Genomic DNA, 14,524 nt, shown 5'->3' on the forward strand with positions numbered 1-14,524 from the left:
CAGCCTAACGTGACCCCCCCACACACCCCCTCTGTACGCCAACAAGACTACCGATTTCTATTTTCCCCTATCACAATGAATGGATTTGCTTGGTTGTAACAGGTTTCTTTTGTACAATTGTTGTTACCTTTCATAGGTATGATCACACTTTCAGAGTGGGGGAACTGTCCCCTTGATAGGTATCATAAATATGGTATAATGCCTGTCTCCTGACACAGGATATTCACATTACACATTTCTGCAGTCTTCCTCTCTATGTGATACAATTGGCAGTGCTACAGGATGTGATGCAGATTTTCAATTCTTCCAGTGTGGCATGGATATACACCACCGTGAGATTTGCATTTTCCTTTTCTCTGGAGCTCGTCTCTAATATGTTGTCTGCTGCATTTGTGCCCTGGCGTCTGATATCAACGATTCCCTGATTAATGATGAAAGTCTGGACGAAATGGTGCAGGTCAACAAATTGCCAGCAGGGAACAACTTTTAGCTTTATTATTACCTCTTGCCATTTCTGATGAATCGCTTCCTCATAGGCATTTTTATCATGGTTTTATAAATAACATTTGGGGATTCCTAGTTGCGTTGCTTCTCTGGTATATGTTGTTTGTGCCTGTGTGGAAAACCCATCTCACCAACATGTCTGTGAGACGAATATGTGCACTTTCAGATAGGGCATTAATGCAGGCTTGCATACTGGCCTTTTTCTCAAGGGTAAACCCCAAGCACTAAGTTTGTTCCATATTAGATGATTTGCAATCCAACAAGTTCGAAACGTCACATCCGCCTTGAACTGGAGTTGAGCTGTTCGTGGGAGAGAGACGAGGCAGATGTCAGTGTTCAGGTTTTTTTTGGCAATGCAAAATCGAGGCTTGGAGCACGTGCATTTCGCTGGTCGACAAGTGTCGACAAATTCTTCAAGCGAAAATTAAGCATCTTTCAGGTAAAGCTGTGTCTCATCCGTATCGAAGTGGAAAGAAATGCCTGAATGTCTCAGAAAAGAGCTGATAAGATCAATGTTAAAATTAAACTACAGAGCCCAGAGGTGCTCATTTTGAAAGGGGAAGGACTGATAATGGCGTCTCTCCCTTTTATTTGATGGGAGCAGTTGGTCGGATAGGATTGGAACCACCCCAGGACTGTGCCCATAATACCCACCTGCAGTTACTAGTTACTTTTGAAGGATGTCCTACATCCACCAATCTCTAATAACCCCCTCGGTCATATCTCTTGGAAAGAGGACCAGACACTTGTGTTTTTACAGGTAAGGCATAAAAGGGCATGTCAGAGTGATTCGAGCAAGGGAGGTCTCTCTTTCTTATTTTGGAGTGGAAGAAGATTGATAATTCCCCATAGTACCCCCTGAAATTCGTGGCATCATAACGCAGGTGCGGTTGGTAAGTCTTTTGGCAAGCAAAAAAATTTCTTTAGTCATTTTTTTTGTCATATTGATCTCAGATTTGACATCGGATACCTTGGCTTTGAATATGAGTCTTTTGTAAGATTTACACCTGGATCTTAGATTTGGTAGGTTTGGAGTAGATGCGTGGTTGTGTGTTGCTCATAGTAGTTTCCTTTCAAAGTAATTCTGTGGTGATGCATTCAAAGGTCTGTATTTATTCTGCCGTTTTAATATAAATGGGACAAGTTCATCTGCAACTTCAATCACGATTGAATTGTAATGGTATAATATCATGTCATGCACTGTGCAATTCTGGGGTTCAATAACTTTGTAGATATCTTATTTCCTAGTACAGATCTGTTTGTTTCTTTGAAGTTTCTTACTGAGGACTTTGGTGGCTTTGTTTAACCTAAAGTGCAAAAAAAGGGTAAATGGGCACTTGGAAGCAATCAGGCCAGTCCATTGAACTTGGATGTTCACTCTTGATGATGCCAATTATGTGGACTAGAGTCAGACCATTCATGTATGAGTGATAAGCAGGGTTGTCACTATTCAGAAAGTAGGCACACTGAGAAACCTCAAAGTTATTCTGGTCTCCCTGGTGTACATTAAAATCACCTAAGAACATGTTATTTGCAAAAGAAATCGTACTATCTACTAAGCAAAGTCCTTCACATTTTCAACAAAAAGACATGGTCACTTGGAGGGTGGTAGATTAAGGTAAAAATAGTTGTTTCTTTTCTGGAATTTTGTACCTCAATAGATGAGAATAGGAAATTGAGTGATGGGGTCCATCTTAGTGAAGCATGGCTGAAAAAATGTTCACAAGAGGTAGTATCAAATAAGAGAAGCGTAATAATGTTATATTAAATTAATTTGTGTGTGCACATACTCAAACGCCTCTTGGTGGCGTAGAACCAAAACGATACGAGTTAGACTTTACACACATGAGTAAAGTCTAGTAGTAGGTAAATAAAAACCTACATAAAACATCTTACTGGTTGAAAAGTAATGCTTCTCAGCGCTATAAGAGAAGATTTTGACCGGAGATGCAAAGAAAGAGCAACTGAGAATGCTCGGTCACCATGGGTAGAGAGTCTGGATTTAGGAATCTGAAAAATAAACTTCCTTGCATATTGCAGTTATCGAACATGTCGGTACCATGAATATTTAGATTTCATCTTCACTAGGGTATTTTAGTAGATAGCTGTGTGTATAATAGTTTTACACTTAAAAATGACTCTGTTTTAAACAGCTAACCAGTGTAGTGACCTTAAAACTGGGGTAATAGGGCAACATCTGGAATACTTTACAACTGCATTCTGTGCTAACAAGAGATATTGAAGCAATTTGGCTGCTGAAGCTAAGTAGATAGCATTGCTATAATATAGTCTAGACAGGGTTAATGCATTGGTAACTGGTAGAAGGAAGTGGGAATCTAAAAATGGAAGTATTTTTTTCAGAATCTTTAAGTGAAAGAAACGTCGGTCAGGGTGGGCAAGCTTGGTGGCTTCCCGATCAATGCAAAGAGATGAATCTGAAAATATTTCAAGGTTTCTAATAGCAGTAGTACGTACAAGGTCAGGGCCAATAATTAGGGGGTGGCAACATATGTTATTCCTTTGATCTGGTTTCGCTGGGTTAAATATAAGTTCCTTTTCTGACAGAGTTCATTTCAGAAAATTGGTGGTTCCCCGTAGCTAATAATTCCTAAACAATTATTCATTCCGTTTTGATTGACACTAAAGGATGGATGTTTTTGGGGAGTAAGAGGTGGTGAAAAGGATCTGTCTGTTGTCTGCGTACATGCAGAATTTTGCCAATTGCAGAAAGTAGGCTTGTCAGAGGCACATGCATAGATCATACAATAATGGTGAGAGAGTGGGACTTCAAAGATCTCTGTTTTGAGCAGAAAGGCGTTCTGGACACAGATCGTGCGCTATCATCAAAAAAATGACTGCATCCATTTTAGGATGGAGCCAGAAAACTATCTTCTCAAGAGTGTTTTTTGTTCAGCATGAAGTGGTCAATGGTACTGAATTCAGCTGACAGGTTTAAACTGCAATGCGCCAACACTACAGCTGTATCTGTGCAGATCATCTATTACCGAAAGAGCAACTGGCTCAGTGTTGTAGTTAGGTTTAAACCGAGCCAGGTGAGCATCAAACAACCTGCTATTTTCAGAAACGTTTTGTAGACGATACTGTACCTACATATGGAAGCGGAGATGGATCGAAAACTGCTGGGTTCATCCAAGCTTTATGACAGTTTTTTTTAGCACAGGTTAGGCCACAGTTTGTGTCTTCTCTGTAGGGATTATACCCAGGAAATAGAGCTACTGACAATTAGCAGCAAATTTGTTTTCAAACAACTGCAGAGCTGCTCGTAGCTGGTGCAGGACACAAGTCATTTGGTAAGTGAGGGGGTGGATATTGACAAATGAAATCTGTCACTTGTGTGACATGTTTTTTTTTTATTTCAACAGTTTTTATTAGCAAATTTTTCATATATACATACAGTACAGTGGTAGCGTTGCCTCGCGGGCTCCGTAGGGGAATGTGGAGAAATTAACCTGAGCCGGTAGCAAAGTATTCTCTAATTGGATATTCTGGGGAGGAAGAGTTACTTCAGAGGTAACGGTTCATTGATATAGTCATTTCTCCTCAAAGTAATGTTCATCACATAATTCCCTGGATGATTGGAAGACAGAATGAGTAGAACAAGTGACTGAAGTTCCCCGACGATGTGAAAAAACACTTTAAATTAGGTACGAGCTGATTAAATCCATTGTGAGTAATAACGCTTTTAGTCTCCCTTGATTTCTTTTGCCTATAAACAGTCATCTGAGTGACATAGTGACTTCAATGAGTAGGTATGAGGAAATAGAGTGTATTATATGGTGTGGTTGTACGACCTCACCGTGTAATACACTTATCAAACCCTTTAGTACCATTAGGTTTCGTTTGTGAAACCTTTCGCACACCCTGGTTGGATGTGGCTCTGAGCAGTCAGGCTTATACAAAGAAAAACGTTTTAAGCATTTAAACAACTCCAAAACAATCAAAGAAATACACTGGATACTCAAGAAATTCAACACTAATTTAGAATAATAAACTGTATTTTATATATTTTCAGACATCAAAATGAAAAAGATCCGACGGAGGGCTCTGGAGGTATTGAGTTTATAAAGTATAGTAACTATGCACTTTTTGTTAGTCAACCGCAGACAAGCATTGGCAAATTCATCAAATTTAACACTAAAGGTCAGATGTAGGTAAATACCATTTACCGATTCTAAAATACAGAATTTTACAGATTCAGTATTTTAGAATGGGTAAATGGTATGTAGGTATTAATTCGGTAATTTTTACCGAATCTGTAAAATTCGGTAATTACCGATTCGGTATTTACCGAATCGGTATGCCCCATTCATTTCTGTGGGTCTCCAGGCCCATAGGAATGAATGGGGAATACTGATTCGGTAAGGGGGGGAAGACCTACAAGGGTGGCAGGGTGTCACATTGACACCCTGTTGCACCCCTTAATAGTGCATGGGTGCACATGTGGCACACATGCATGCCCTCTGCCACATGGCACTGTTAAAAAAGCACACAATTGCTTTTTTAACGGTTTTCGTTATTTACCACCAACTTGTAGTTGGAGGTAAATAACGAATCCTTACAGGTGAAAAGCACTCACTTGAGTGCTTCCTACATTTCAGATTCGGTAATTTACTGAATCGGAAATGTAGCCACCTACATCCCAAATGCCTAATACTGGTCAGTAACCGCCGAAATTTGGTAATTTTGTCCGTTACCGACCGGTATTAGGGTTCCTACATCTGGCCCTTAGAATTTTATCAGGAAAAACTTAGGCAAGTATAAGTGTGGTTACTTCCAGTTACATTAGATGACCAACTATGGCAGGGAGCCAGTCAAGGAGACCAGCCAGATCCACAGAAAAAGTTTCCTAAAAGCAAAAAGCAGTCTTCAGTGAGCTCCAGGTTACATTAATCTTGACTAGGGCATCAAGTCGGGCTTAATGTAACAAGTTGTTTGATACCTTATAGTATATCAACTTTAGTAGTACCAGTCAGAAGTTAGCAAGGCTGCTATAGCAGCCTGCAACTCTGTACTCACCAATGGGGCTACTAGTCTTTTCCTCAGTAATAAAACATACAATTGTTTTTTTTTTTTACTGTTGGAACATGTAAAAATGTTCTACTTCCTAATAAACACACCCTTCATTAGGGCTCATTAGGCCTACCTTAGGGGTGACATATATATTAGAAGGGAAGACTTGGCTTTGCATTTCTTTGAATGGCAAAGTCGATTTAGTAGTTTAAAAAACTGCTCGTCCAGTCTGCGGTGGCAGACTAGGAGCCATATTTTACCTTGGCACCCCTAGGGCCCCACAACCAGTGCTGCAGTCCCTAGGGGTGATCTGCGAACTTACATGCCCTGGGGTATCCTGGGTACCTAATGCTACAGACATATAAGTAAGTTAGCTTAGGCCAATTGGGTATAAAACAATCAAACATATCACTTTTAAGGTCAGAGCAAAGGCACTCAGCAGGCCTCAGTGCACTCGCAGAGTCATAAAACCAGCAGCATCAGTCAAGAAACTTGGGGGTGACTATACAAAATGAGGAATTTTCTTTTTGTGTGTCTGGCTTTTAGCATTATGATTTTCAGCTCTGGCAAGAACCAGCCAGCACGTGCACCATTTTCTGGTATTTGTGATTTCTGACCTACCGTATTAATGTTGCTGTTCCTCCTAGAGTAAAGTGACAAGGCTCCCAATACCACCTGAGACTTATCCCTTATGTTGTTTCTATTACACCTTGATGAAGAGTTCGTTGTTGCCTTTTTTTGGGCTAGAGAGGAATGTAACACTCGGAATGCTGTAGTCCCATTAAAAAGGATGGTGCAGCTTTCATGTTTTTTTGTAGCCATGTGGACTCAAAACAGGTATTCATACTCTTAGTCTGGTAGTTTCCAAAATAGCTAGAATATTTCTGAGTAACACACTGGTGCCTGGCATGGCCTCATGTCTACTATCTAATTGGTTTAGCAGATGACATGGGGCGACATAGTAGCAGTTTGAGAAGACCTCCTGCCCAGATGAAGAGATCTTAGGCTTCTGTGTTATTTTATTATTCTCTCCTAAGGAGCCTTGAGTCACCTGGTGGGTAGGGAGGACAAAACGATACACTGTACAAACAGAGGAGACTAAATTGTGAGCTCTTGTCTCCCTTTTGTTCGCATAAACCTCCTTCAGTTCTCACCATTTCCTCAACCACATGCTGACCTCACATACCCTCACTAAACCACTTGTGTCCTCATATCCTAACAAGCAGTTTTCCAGTCTCATAGCCCTCAGTTCATCCACTTAGTCTTCCATGGAGTCTTCTCGGCACCAGGAGTTGTTTTGTGCCATCACAAACTACTACTAAGTCCAAACACGTCTATCACTTGGTTTTTACAAGACAAATCCTCTGTCCTCATTTGCATTTTTTGGCTCTTGCTGGCTTTCTTTTTTTCTTATGAGCTTCTCCTTTCATCATGCCATCAAGAACATTCCTTTTTCCTTACGAGTTAGTTGCTCTCGCATGACTCCTTGTTATGATCATGTCCTACTCTACATCCTTGTAACCCTTATTGCATCGCCAGAGGCCTATCAGCATCTTCACAAGACACTGTGAATCCCTATAAACCTCTCCGCATTCTCACATGGCTCTCTTCACCATTCTCATAAGGCTCTCTGTATCCTAAAAAAAAAAAAATTCTGCATCTTCATAATCCTCTCTATATCCTAATGCATCCCTCACCACCCTGACAAACTTCTCTACCTGCTCATAAACCTGCTCATAAACCTCCCTAAATCTCACAACATTCTCACCACCCTCCCAACTTCGCTATGCATCTTCACATCCCTCGTTACATCTTCATGAGCCTCTTACTACCCTCACTAGCCTGAGTGAATCATCATAAGTGTCTTTGCATTTTCACATGCCTCTCTAACCCTATCAAGTCTCCATGCATCCCAACAAACCTCTCTACATCTTCAAGAACCGTTTGGCATTCTTATGAGCCTCTACCATCTTTAAAGGTCTCCCTGCATCCACATAAGCTTATCTTTTTTTTGAGGAGGGGGAGTTTTATATAGCGCAAACTAGACTCAAAGGTATCAGATCGCTTTACATAAGCACCAGTTGCGTTACTGACGGGCACATTAATTTTTTTTGTTAGGCAGGGGGAAAGTTAAGTGATTTGCCCAGAATCATAGGATGTGGAGCGTCCCTACCGAGACTCAACCCCGGTTCCCATCTCTGAGGTCGACCGCTCTAGCTGTTAGGCCACATCTGCTCCCCAATCTTTATCCCAATAAACCTCTCTGGATTTTCACATATCCGATCTATTCTGACAAGCCTCTCTGTATACTCACAACCTTTTCTTCATCCCCACCACCAGTGCATTGGCACCTATTCACTGGAGGCCATTTTTAGGTTCCCAAATGCCTACTCCCACTTCATTAGTGTAAGCAATATCACAAGCAGAATGTCATACTCACCGGCCATCCAGCCTGGAGGAGCTGATAGAAGGATGTGTGCTAGAAAGAAGATGATCGAAAACAGTAAGACAGTGAGGTCAGAGTATCAGTGAGATCACCTTCTCAGCAGAAAGACCAGCAATCAGTTGAAGCAATACTTTAATAACCGGTGAGGGCAACTTGTCAGCAATTTACAAGGACAGCACATAAATGATGCAAAATCAGCCTAGCATGTCAGCAGTTAGTGAGGACAACATGTAAGCAATGCGGGCAAGAGGTAATCAATTAGCGAGGACAACATGCTGGTTTTTACGAAGGTCAGCAATCAGCAAGGCAGAATCTCAGCAATAAGTGAGGTCTGGTATTTTGTCAGCTGTCAGTGATCAGTGAATGCAAATCATTAACAACTAGAAAGGTTAGCATTACAGCAAACTGTGAGGTCAGTATTCAATATCACCAGCATGTCAGCAATCAGAAAGGACAAGATCACAGCAATCAATAAGGATGGCAGTGTAACTGCAATCAGTGAGGGCAGCACGCCTACAGGTGATGATAGCAGAGTATCAGCAACCATAGGTTGACACTTTCAAATATTCAGCAAAAACAGCACATCAACAATAATTAAAGGCATCACCGCAGAAAAAGCTAGTGTAAAGGTTTGCTAGGGTCCAGTTATATTACTAGTGTGCCAATTATTTGAGTGGAATTAGCCATTTATGAGTTCTGCCAGGGCATCTCTTTATGCAGATTCTCAATGATGTGCTTAACATCGCTGAAGCAGGATGCTCCTCTGAAGATAATGAACCTTTCGTACTCAGATAACTTCTCGTTGGTCCCCCCCACCCCCCAGAGACCACAAATGCAGCATATGAAGGATGAAGGTGAAATCTTCAAAGCAGTGGTCTCAAAGTAGTTCTTGAAATTCATGTTACATGTTGAAACTGTCACTATATTCTGGGCAAAGATTCAATTCCCTTGGTGGTTATACAAGGCTAAGCATGAACATAACACAACAGCAATTATCTATTTTACTGAAGATCTTCCAGGGGGTGAGCATTTCTTGCTCATCGGGGAAGAAAGACTCGACTTTTGTCACTTCCTTTCTTCTATATGCCACTCTGGTGGGAGAGGTGAGTCAGAAAATCTCCTAATTTGGTCACCCATAATCCATAACAAGTGGTTGCTGGGTATAATTCAAAAAGACTATGGACCATGTGTACGACCGTCAGGTTTTTTGAGTTGTATGATTTTTAGAAGCTCGCAATTTGCGAGTCATAAAACCTGATGTACAACTGTGTCTCAGGCAATGTTTGAGATTCCCCAATGGGTCACAAGGAAACTGACTCATAAATATTCATTAGGCAGGCCACAATTTGCGACCCATTGGGAATGGCCGGCACTCACAGGGATGGTGGCCTGCTGAGGCCAGCAGACCACACCTCTAACTGCTTTTTAAATAACACAGTTAAAAAAAAAAATGCAGCCTATTTTCATTAAAGGATGTATTTGTGAAATAAAAATGAAAAGTTTTTTTTTCCTTTCCTTTTTTTTTCTCTTTTACAGTGGGCGGACCACTGCCTGCTCTGAAACAATGTTGGCACCCCCATTCACAATGAGGAAGGGATCCATTGGAAACCCCTTCCCGTTTGCGAATGGCTCGAATTAGTGGTAATCTCCTAATGTTTTGCAACTGCATTCCCGGTCGCAAAATATCCATACATACCAGTCGCTATTAGGAAGGAAAGCCCTTTACACACGGCTTCCTTATAGAGTCTCGCAAACCATATTTTAGGAGTTGGTAATAGATTACTGATTTGCAAAATAGAGAAGGTAGATAGGAAAATGCATTTTACAAGTCTCAAACGACCACCGGTAAAATGTGTTGTACATCGGGCCCTATGTGCTTTAACCAAAGCCATCTCCATCTTCTAGTTATGTGACTCCTGCACCAAAGCACCAACTGCATTTGCTGTGAATACAAGAGCTACTCTACTGCACCTCCTTCCCAAATAGAAAAAAGGAAACAATTCAAGATATTCATTGGTTCTGACCGGTCTTGGAAGTCAAACTTGCAAATCATTGAAGAAACAGTTAGCATGTTGGCTGTCCACAACACAAGAAGTGGGACTGGAATGTGTGAGGTGTCAGACATCCCCTGTCTCTCTTTTCTGGCCCCAGCTTGTCTGGGTCACAAAAGACCACAGCAAACCCTTTGTGGGAGAGTTTAGGCAGGATCTTTGTGCTGTGCAAGTGTGGTAGGTGACAGCTCCTCCCCCTCGTTAACTCATAGTTGCCCATCTTCCAACACCTATCTTTCCTTTGTCTCACTGTCTGGGAGCAATACACAAAACACAACTGCCAGCTACACCTAGTCATTGACTATGATCAGGTGCTTGCACCAAATGGTTAGGACAACAAAAATGCCAACGTTTTAAAAGTGACATTTTTAGAATTGTGACTTTACCATTAAAGAGCTTTTTAAATTACACTTCTTTAGACACCAATCTCGAAATTCCTACTGCTCCCAATCGGAAGTATCATTTATTAAATGTAATAAGTTAACCCAATGTTATCCTATGGGAGAGGTAAGACTCGCAGTAGTAAAAAAACAAATGTAAGAGTTTTTCACTACCAGGACATGTAAAACTTAAAAGTACATGTCCAACTTTTCAAATGCACTGCTCCTTCTGGGCTGCTTAGTACCTACCCGAGGATTGACTTATATGTATTGAAAAGGTAGGTTTTAGCCAAGCAAGAGGCTCATCTTGTCAGGTCGAACTGGCAGTTTAAAACAGCACACAGGCTGCAACGGCAGCCCTGATACACGCTTAAAGTGCTACTCAAGTGGGTGGCACAACCAGATCTGCAAGCCTACAGGCATTACATTTACAGGCTCTGGCACATGTAATATCACCTTACTAGGGACTTACAAGTAAATGAAATAGGCCAATTGGATGAAAGCCAATTCTACCATGTTTTACGGAGAGAGTACAAGCACTTTAGCACCAGTTAGAAGTGCTAAAGTGTACAGAGTCCTAAAACCCATCAGAAATGGGTTCAGAAAACGGGAGGGTGAAGGCAAAATGTTTAGGGATGACCCTGAAGAAAGGGTCAAATCCAACACATATGTAAAGTTGGTGAAGGGGTTGGAGCAGCTCAACAGTATTAGGGTCCTTGGTCTCGTGGAAAGGCTATGAGGGAGTATGGCCACAAGGGGTGGGAGTGTGCGATAGCTCTCAATGCCACTGAGAAAGTTATCCTTCAGCCCCCCCAAAACAATCACCGGTCCTGGGTATGCATGAGGTATTTTCTTGGTCTCTGTTGTTAGTATGTCTATGCAATCATAGTGTATAACATGGTGATACTGATAATTGGTAAAACAGTAAAGATAAAATATATAGAAATTATGTCTGCTCAAGCAAAAGTTTGTTTTTTCAGTGTTTGCCATCCTGAAGTTTATGATAACTTTGTATCCTGTTCTGTCCATTACAGTCTCCTACAACCAATCAGTTAATATCAACACTCCACCATGACTGTATTACACAGGATGCATCTTGACCTCGGTCTCATCCTAAGTGCTGCAAGTTTCATAGGCTCAGGGCAGATCGATAAAGAATCAAATCTTACACAACAGACTTACCGAGAATGCCAGCCAGTCCTCCTTAGTATTTCTCCAAATCACAATAGTTGGCAGACCAGGTGGGCCTGGGGGCCCAGGATTGCCGGTCTGACCTGTACGTCCCATTACTCCAGGATAACCCTAAGAAGAGAAGAGCACTCTGTCAGGAAACTAGAGAGATCCTCAACTCTTCCTTGGTCTGGTAAGCCATAAGTGTTGCTAATTGGTCAGCAAGCTAAAGTAGCATGTGCGCCATGTTGTTTATAGGATTGCTGACTGAGTGTAACTTTTGTTAGGAAGCAATACCTAATACCACTGTTTTGGGATTTCAGTTATGTGAAGAGTGGTTGGCATAATGCTGCCAAACCTCTTTATACTACATGCACTTTACTGCATGGCACACTCCAAGCATGTATATGGGTCGAAATTTTCAAGCCTGAGGGGTGATGAACTGTCCATTATGTTACCTTATTTCGCATTGTGCCTGATGTAACCAACACTATTGCTAGGGCTAAATTATTGCTATGGCTAAATTTTGGAGCTGGACGTGGGCCCTTAGAAGGATTAGTATGCAAGGTTCTATGCAACATGATTGTGTTGAGTGTACTGTGTTTGTCTTTTCTAATATAGTCTGCTCATAAAAATGAAGCGTCTAGCCATAACTTGTGTAATTAGACATAATGATTTTTACTATGAATTTTTATTTGGTTTTAGGAGGAAAGGATTCACAATCATTTTATTGTTGATATGTGTTTAGAATTTTAACAGAATCCTACCATGATATGTTTAATATATTTTTTAAACAAAAACACCTACCATGAATTTTAACGACTTTGTATTGTTATTTGTGTCTTTTATGATTATTTATGATCGAATAAAGACAAATTTGGTTTGAGGTTAATATGTTCACATTGTACCAACATAGTCTTTAAAACAGTTTCTATGATGAAAATCTATGTATGTCAAAGAAAGGCATTTACTGCTGGGATGTGAGCAGTTTTGTTATATATTGTCATAAGTTTGTACATTTCTATACAATTTATATTAGAAGTATTCAAATAAAGTAAAGGTTACTTACCTTAGGTAACAATATTTCTGATGAATAATCTTCCTGCAGAATCCTCACTTTTAAAACATTCCCCAGGTAGAGCAAATCTTTCAATAAATATGTCACTAAAGGTTGCCTAAACAACCAAGGCTGGTCACGGCTAAGAAAATTCCATTTAGCTGTATCTTCTGCCACAGGCGAATCGCATCTAAAAAAAAAACACGACCCCATACTGCCCTGACTGTTAAAATAATTAAAGGTGGTGTTGATGTACAACTGGATCTGAATGGTGCTCCCTGGTATGGAATGAAGAAATGCCCTTTTGGCGAGGTTGACTGCTTGCAGCTCCAGCATATTTATATGCAGACTCCACTCCGTCATAGACCAAAGGGCCTGTGCTGCCCTGTCACCTAGATGGGTGGCCAGTCCAGTGAGGCTGCACCCATTACCACAATTGCCTGACATGTGGAAATCTTGGATTCATCGCCTGAATATCCATTTTGTTCTCAGTGGAGGAAATCTCTTTAAGTGATTCATGTCTAAAACTGCACCTATGAAGAGAAGGTCAGCCGGTACTGAAGTAAAGTGGAACTTACAGACATATATATTTGTGTGTGTGTCATGGAAATCTGTTTAATCAAGGTCTTCCTTTTTGATGAACATTTTTATATTCAAAAACAAGAAACACCAATAGGTACATTATTTGACCCGATGTATGCTAATCTAACAAGGGGGCATTGGTAAGCAGAGACCGTGTGGACCGAGAGGAACAATGAGGTCCTTAGAAAGGTGATGTTATTGGTCCGCTTCATTGATGACTTGTTTTGAATATGGGAAGGAGGTGAGGTGGAGTCGACAATTTATTTTTTTAATCACTGAAGGACAATTCACTTATGAAACAAGCAATGTCAAAATTAACTTCTTGGACACTGAAGTTTATATCGAAAAAGGAAACGTGCACTGAATTACATCGGAAGCCAACTAACTGCAATAGTATTTTAATTGCCAACAATGCCCATCCAAAAGCATTGAAATGAAGTGTTCCATATGGAGAATTATTTCTAAGAGCACGGAGAAATTGCTAAAAATAGAGGAATTTCAACCACAAGGGGAGAAGATGTTTGAGAGATTCAGACGGCGAGGATATCCAGTCAGTGTGATTGAAGATGCCTTACTAAGAGCTAGATCCAGAAATAAGGATGAATTGCTGATTCTGAAAAATCTTAATAAGACAGAGGAAGAAAAAGCCACACAATATATAATGGACTTTAATCAGGCAGAGAGAAATTTAAAAAAAATGATAAACACCAACTGGAATATTTTTAAGAAAGAATAAGATTTGAAGGAGGAGATTTTGAACCTTCCCAATATTACTTATAAAAAAGACAGCCTCATTAGGGGCCATGTTGATACAAAGCCACTTTGTAAAACAAAGAAATTAATCAAAGAACTGGCTAAATAAACCAGGCTTTTATAGATGCCAGAAATGTAAGGCGTGCCAAATTGGTCAGAATGTGACAACTATTAAAACATCAGATGGCAGTACAAAATAGTCAAAGAATGGATCCCTTGTGAGACCACACAAGTGGTGTACATACTGGAATGTGGCTGTGGTGAAAAATACATCAGAAGCACTGTAAAAAAATTGAAAAACTCTGCATACTTCAGCATTTAAGAGCAATTGCCAATTGTGACTATAGCTATATGGTTGCAAAACATATCTGGGAAGAACATAGAGGAGACAAAGGTACACTTTGTTACTATGGGATACAACACAAAGGAATTAAATCTAGGGGAGGAGATCGTGAAGTAGCATTGAAAAGATGTGAATCCCGATGGCTACTGTCAATAGGAACTGAGATTCCATGGGGTTTGAATGAGAAATCTGAATTGCATGTACATC

The 14,524-nt window shown here is 40.5% G+C and overlaps 1 protein-coding gene across 1 annotated transcript in view; it reads right to left on the reverse strand.

Annotated features, from left to right (window-relative positions):
- LOC144752426 (uncharacterized) overlaps positions 1–14,524 on the reverse strand; it is a 1,170,660-nt gene that overhangs the window by 833,394 nt on the left and 322,742 nt on the right. Inside the window, exons 8-9 of the mRNA XM_078640356.1 lie at positions 11,595–11,714; positions 7,976–8,014 (exon numbers count right to left, since the gene is read on the reverse strand). Coding sequence (XP_078496482.1) covers positions 7,976–8,014; positions 11,595–11,714 — 159 coding nt within the window. The remainder of the gene's footprint in view (positions 1–7,975; positions 8,015–11,594; positions 11,715–14,524) is intronic.

The sequence above is a fragment of the Lissotriton helveticus genome, chromosome 5_1 (assembly GCF_964261635.1).
Source record: "Lissotriton helveticus chromosome 5_1, aLisHel1.1, whole genome shotgun sequence".
NCBI classification, from domain to species: Eukaryota; Metazoa; Chordata; class Amphibia; order Caudata; family Salamandridae; genus Lissotriton; species Lissotriton helveticus.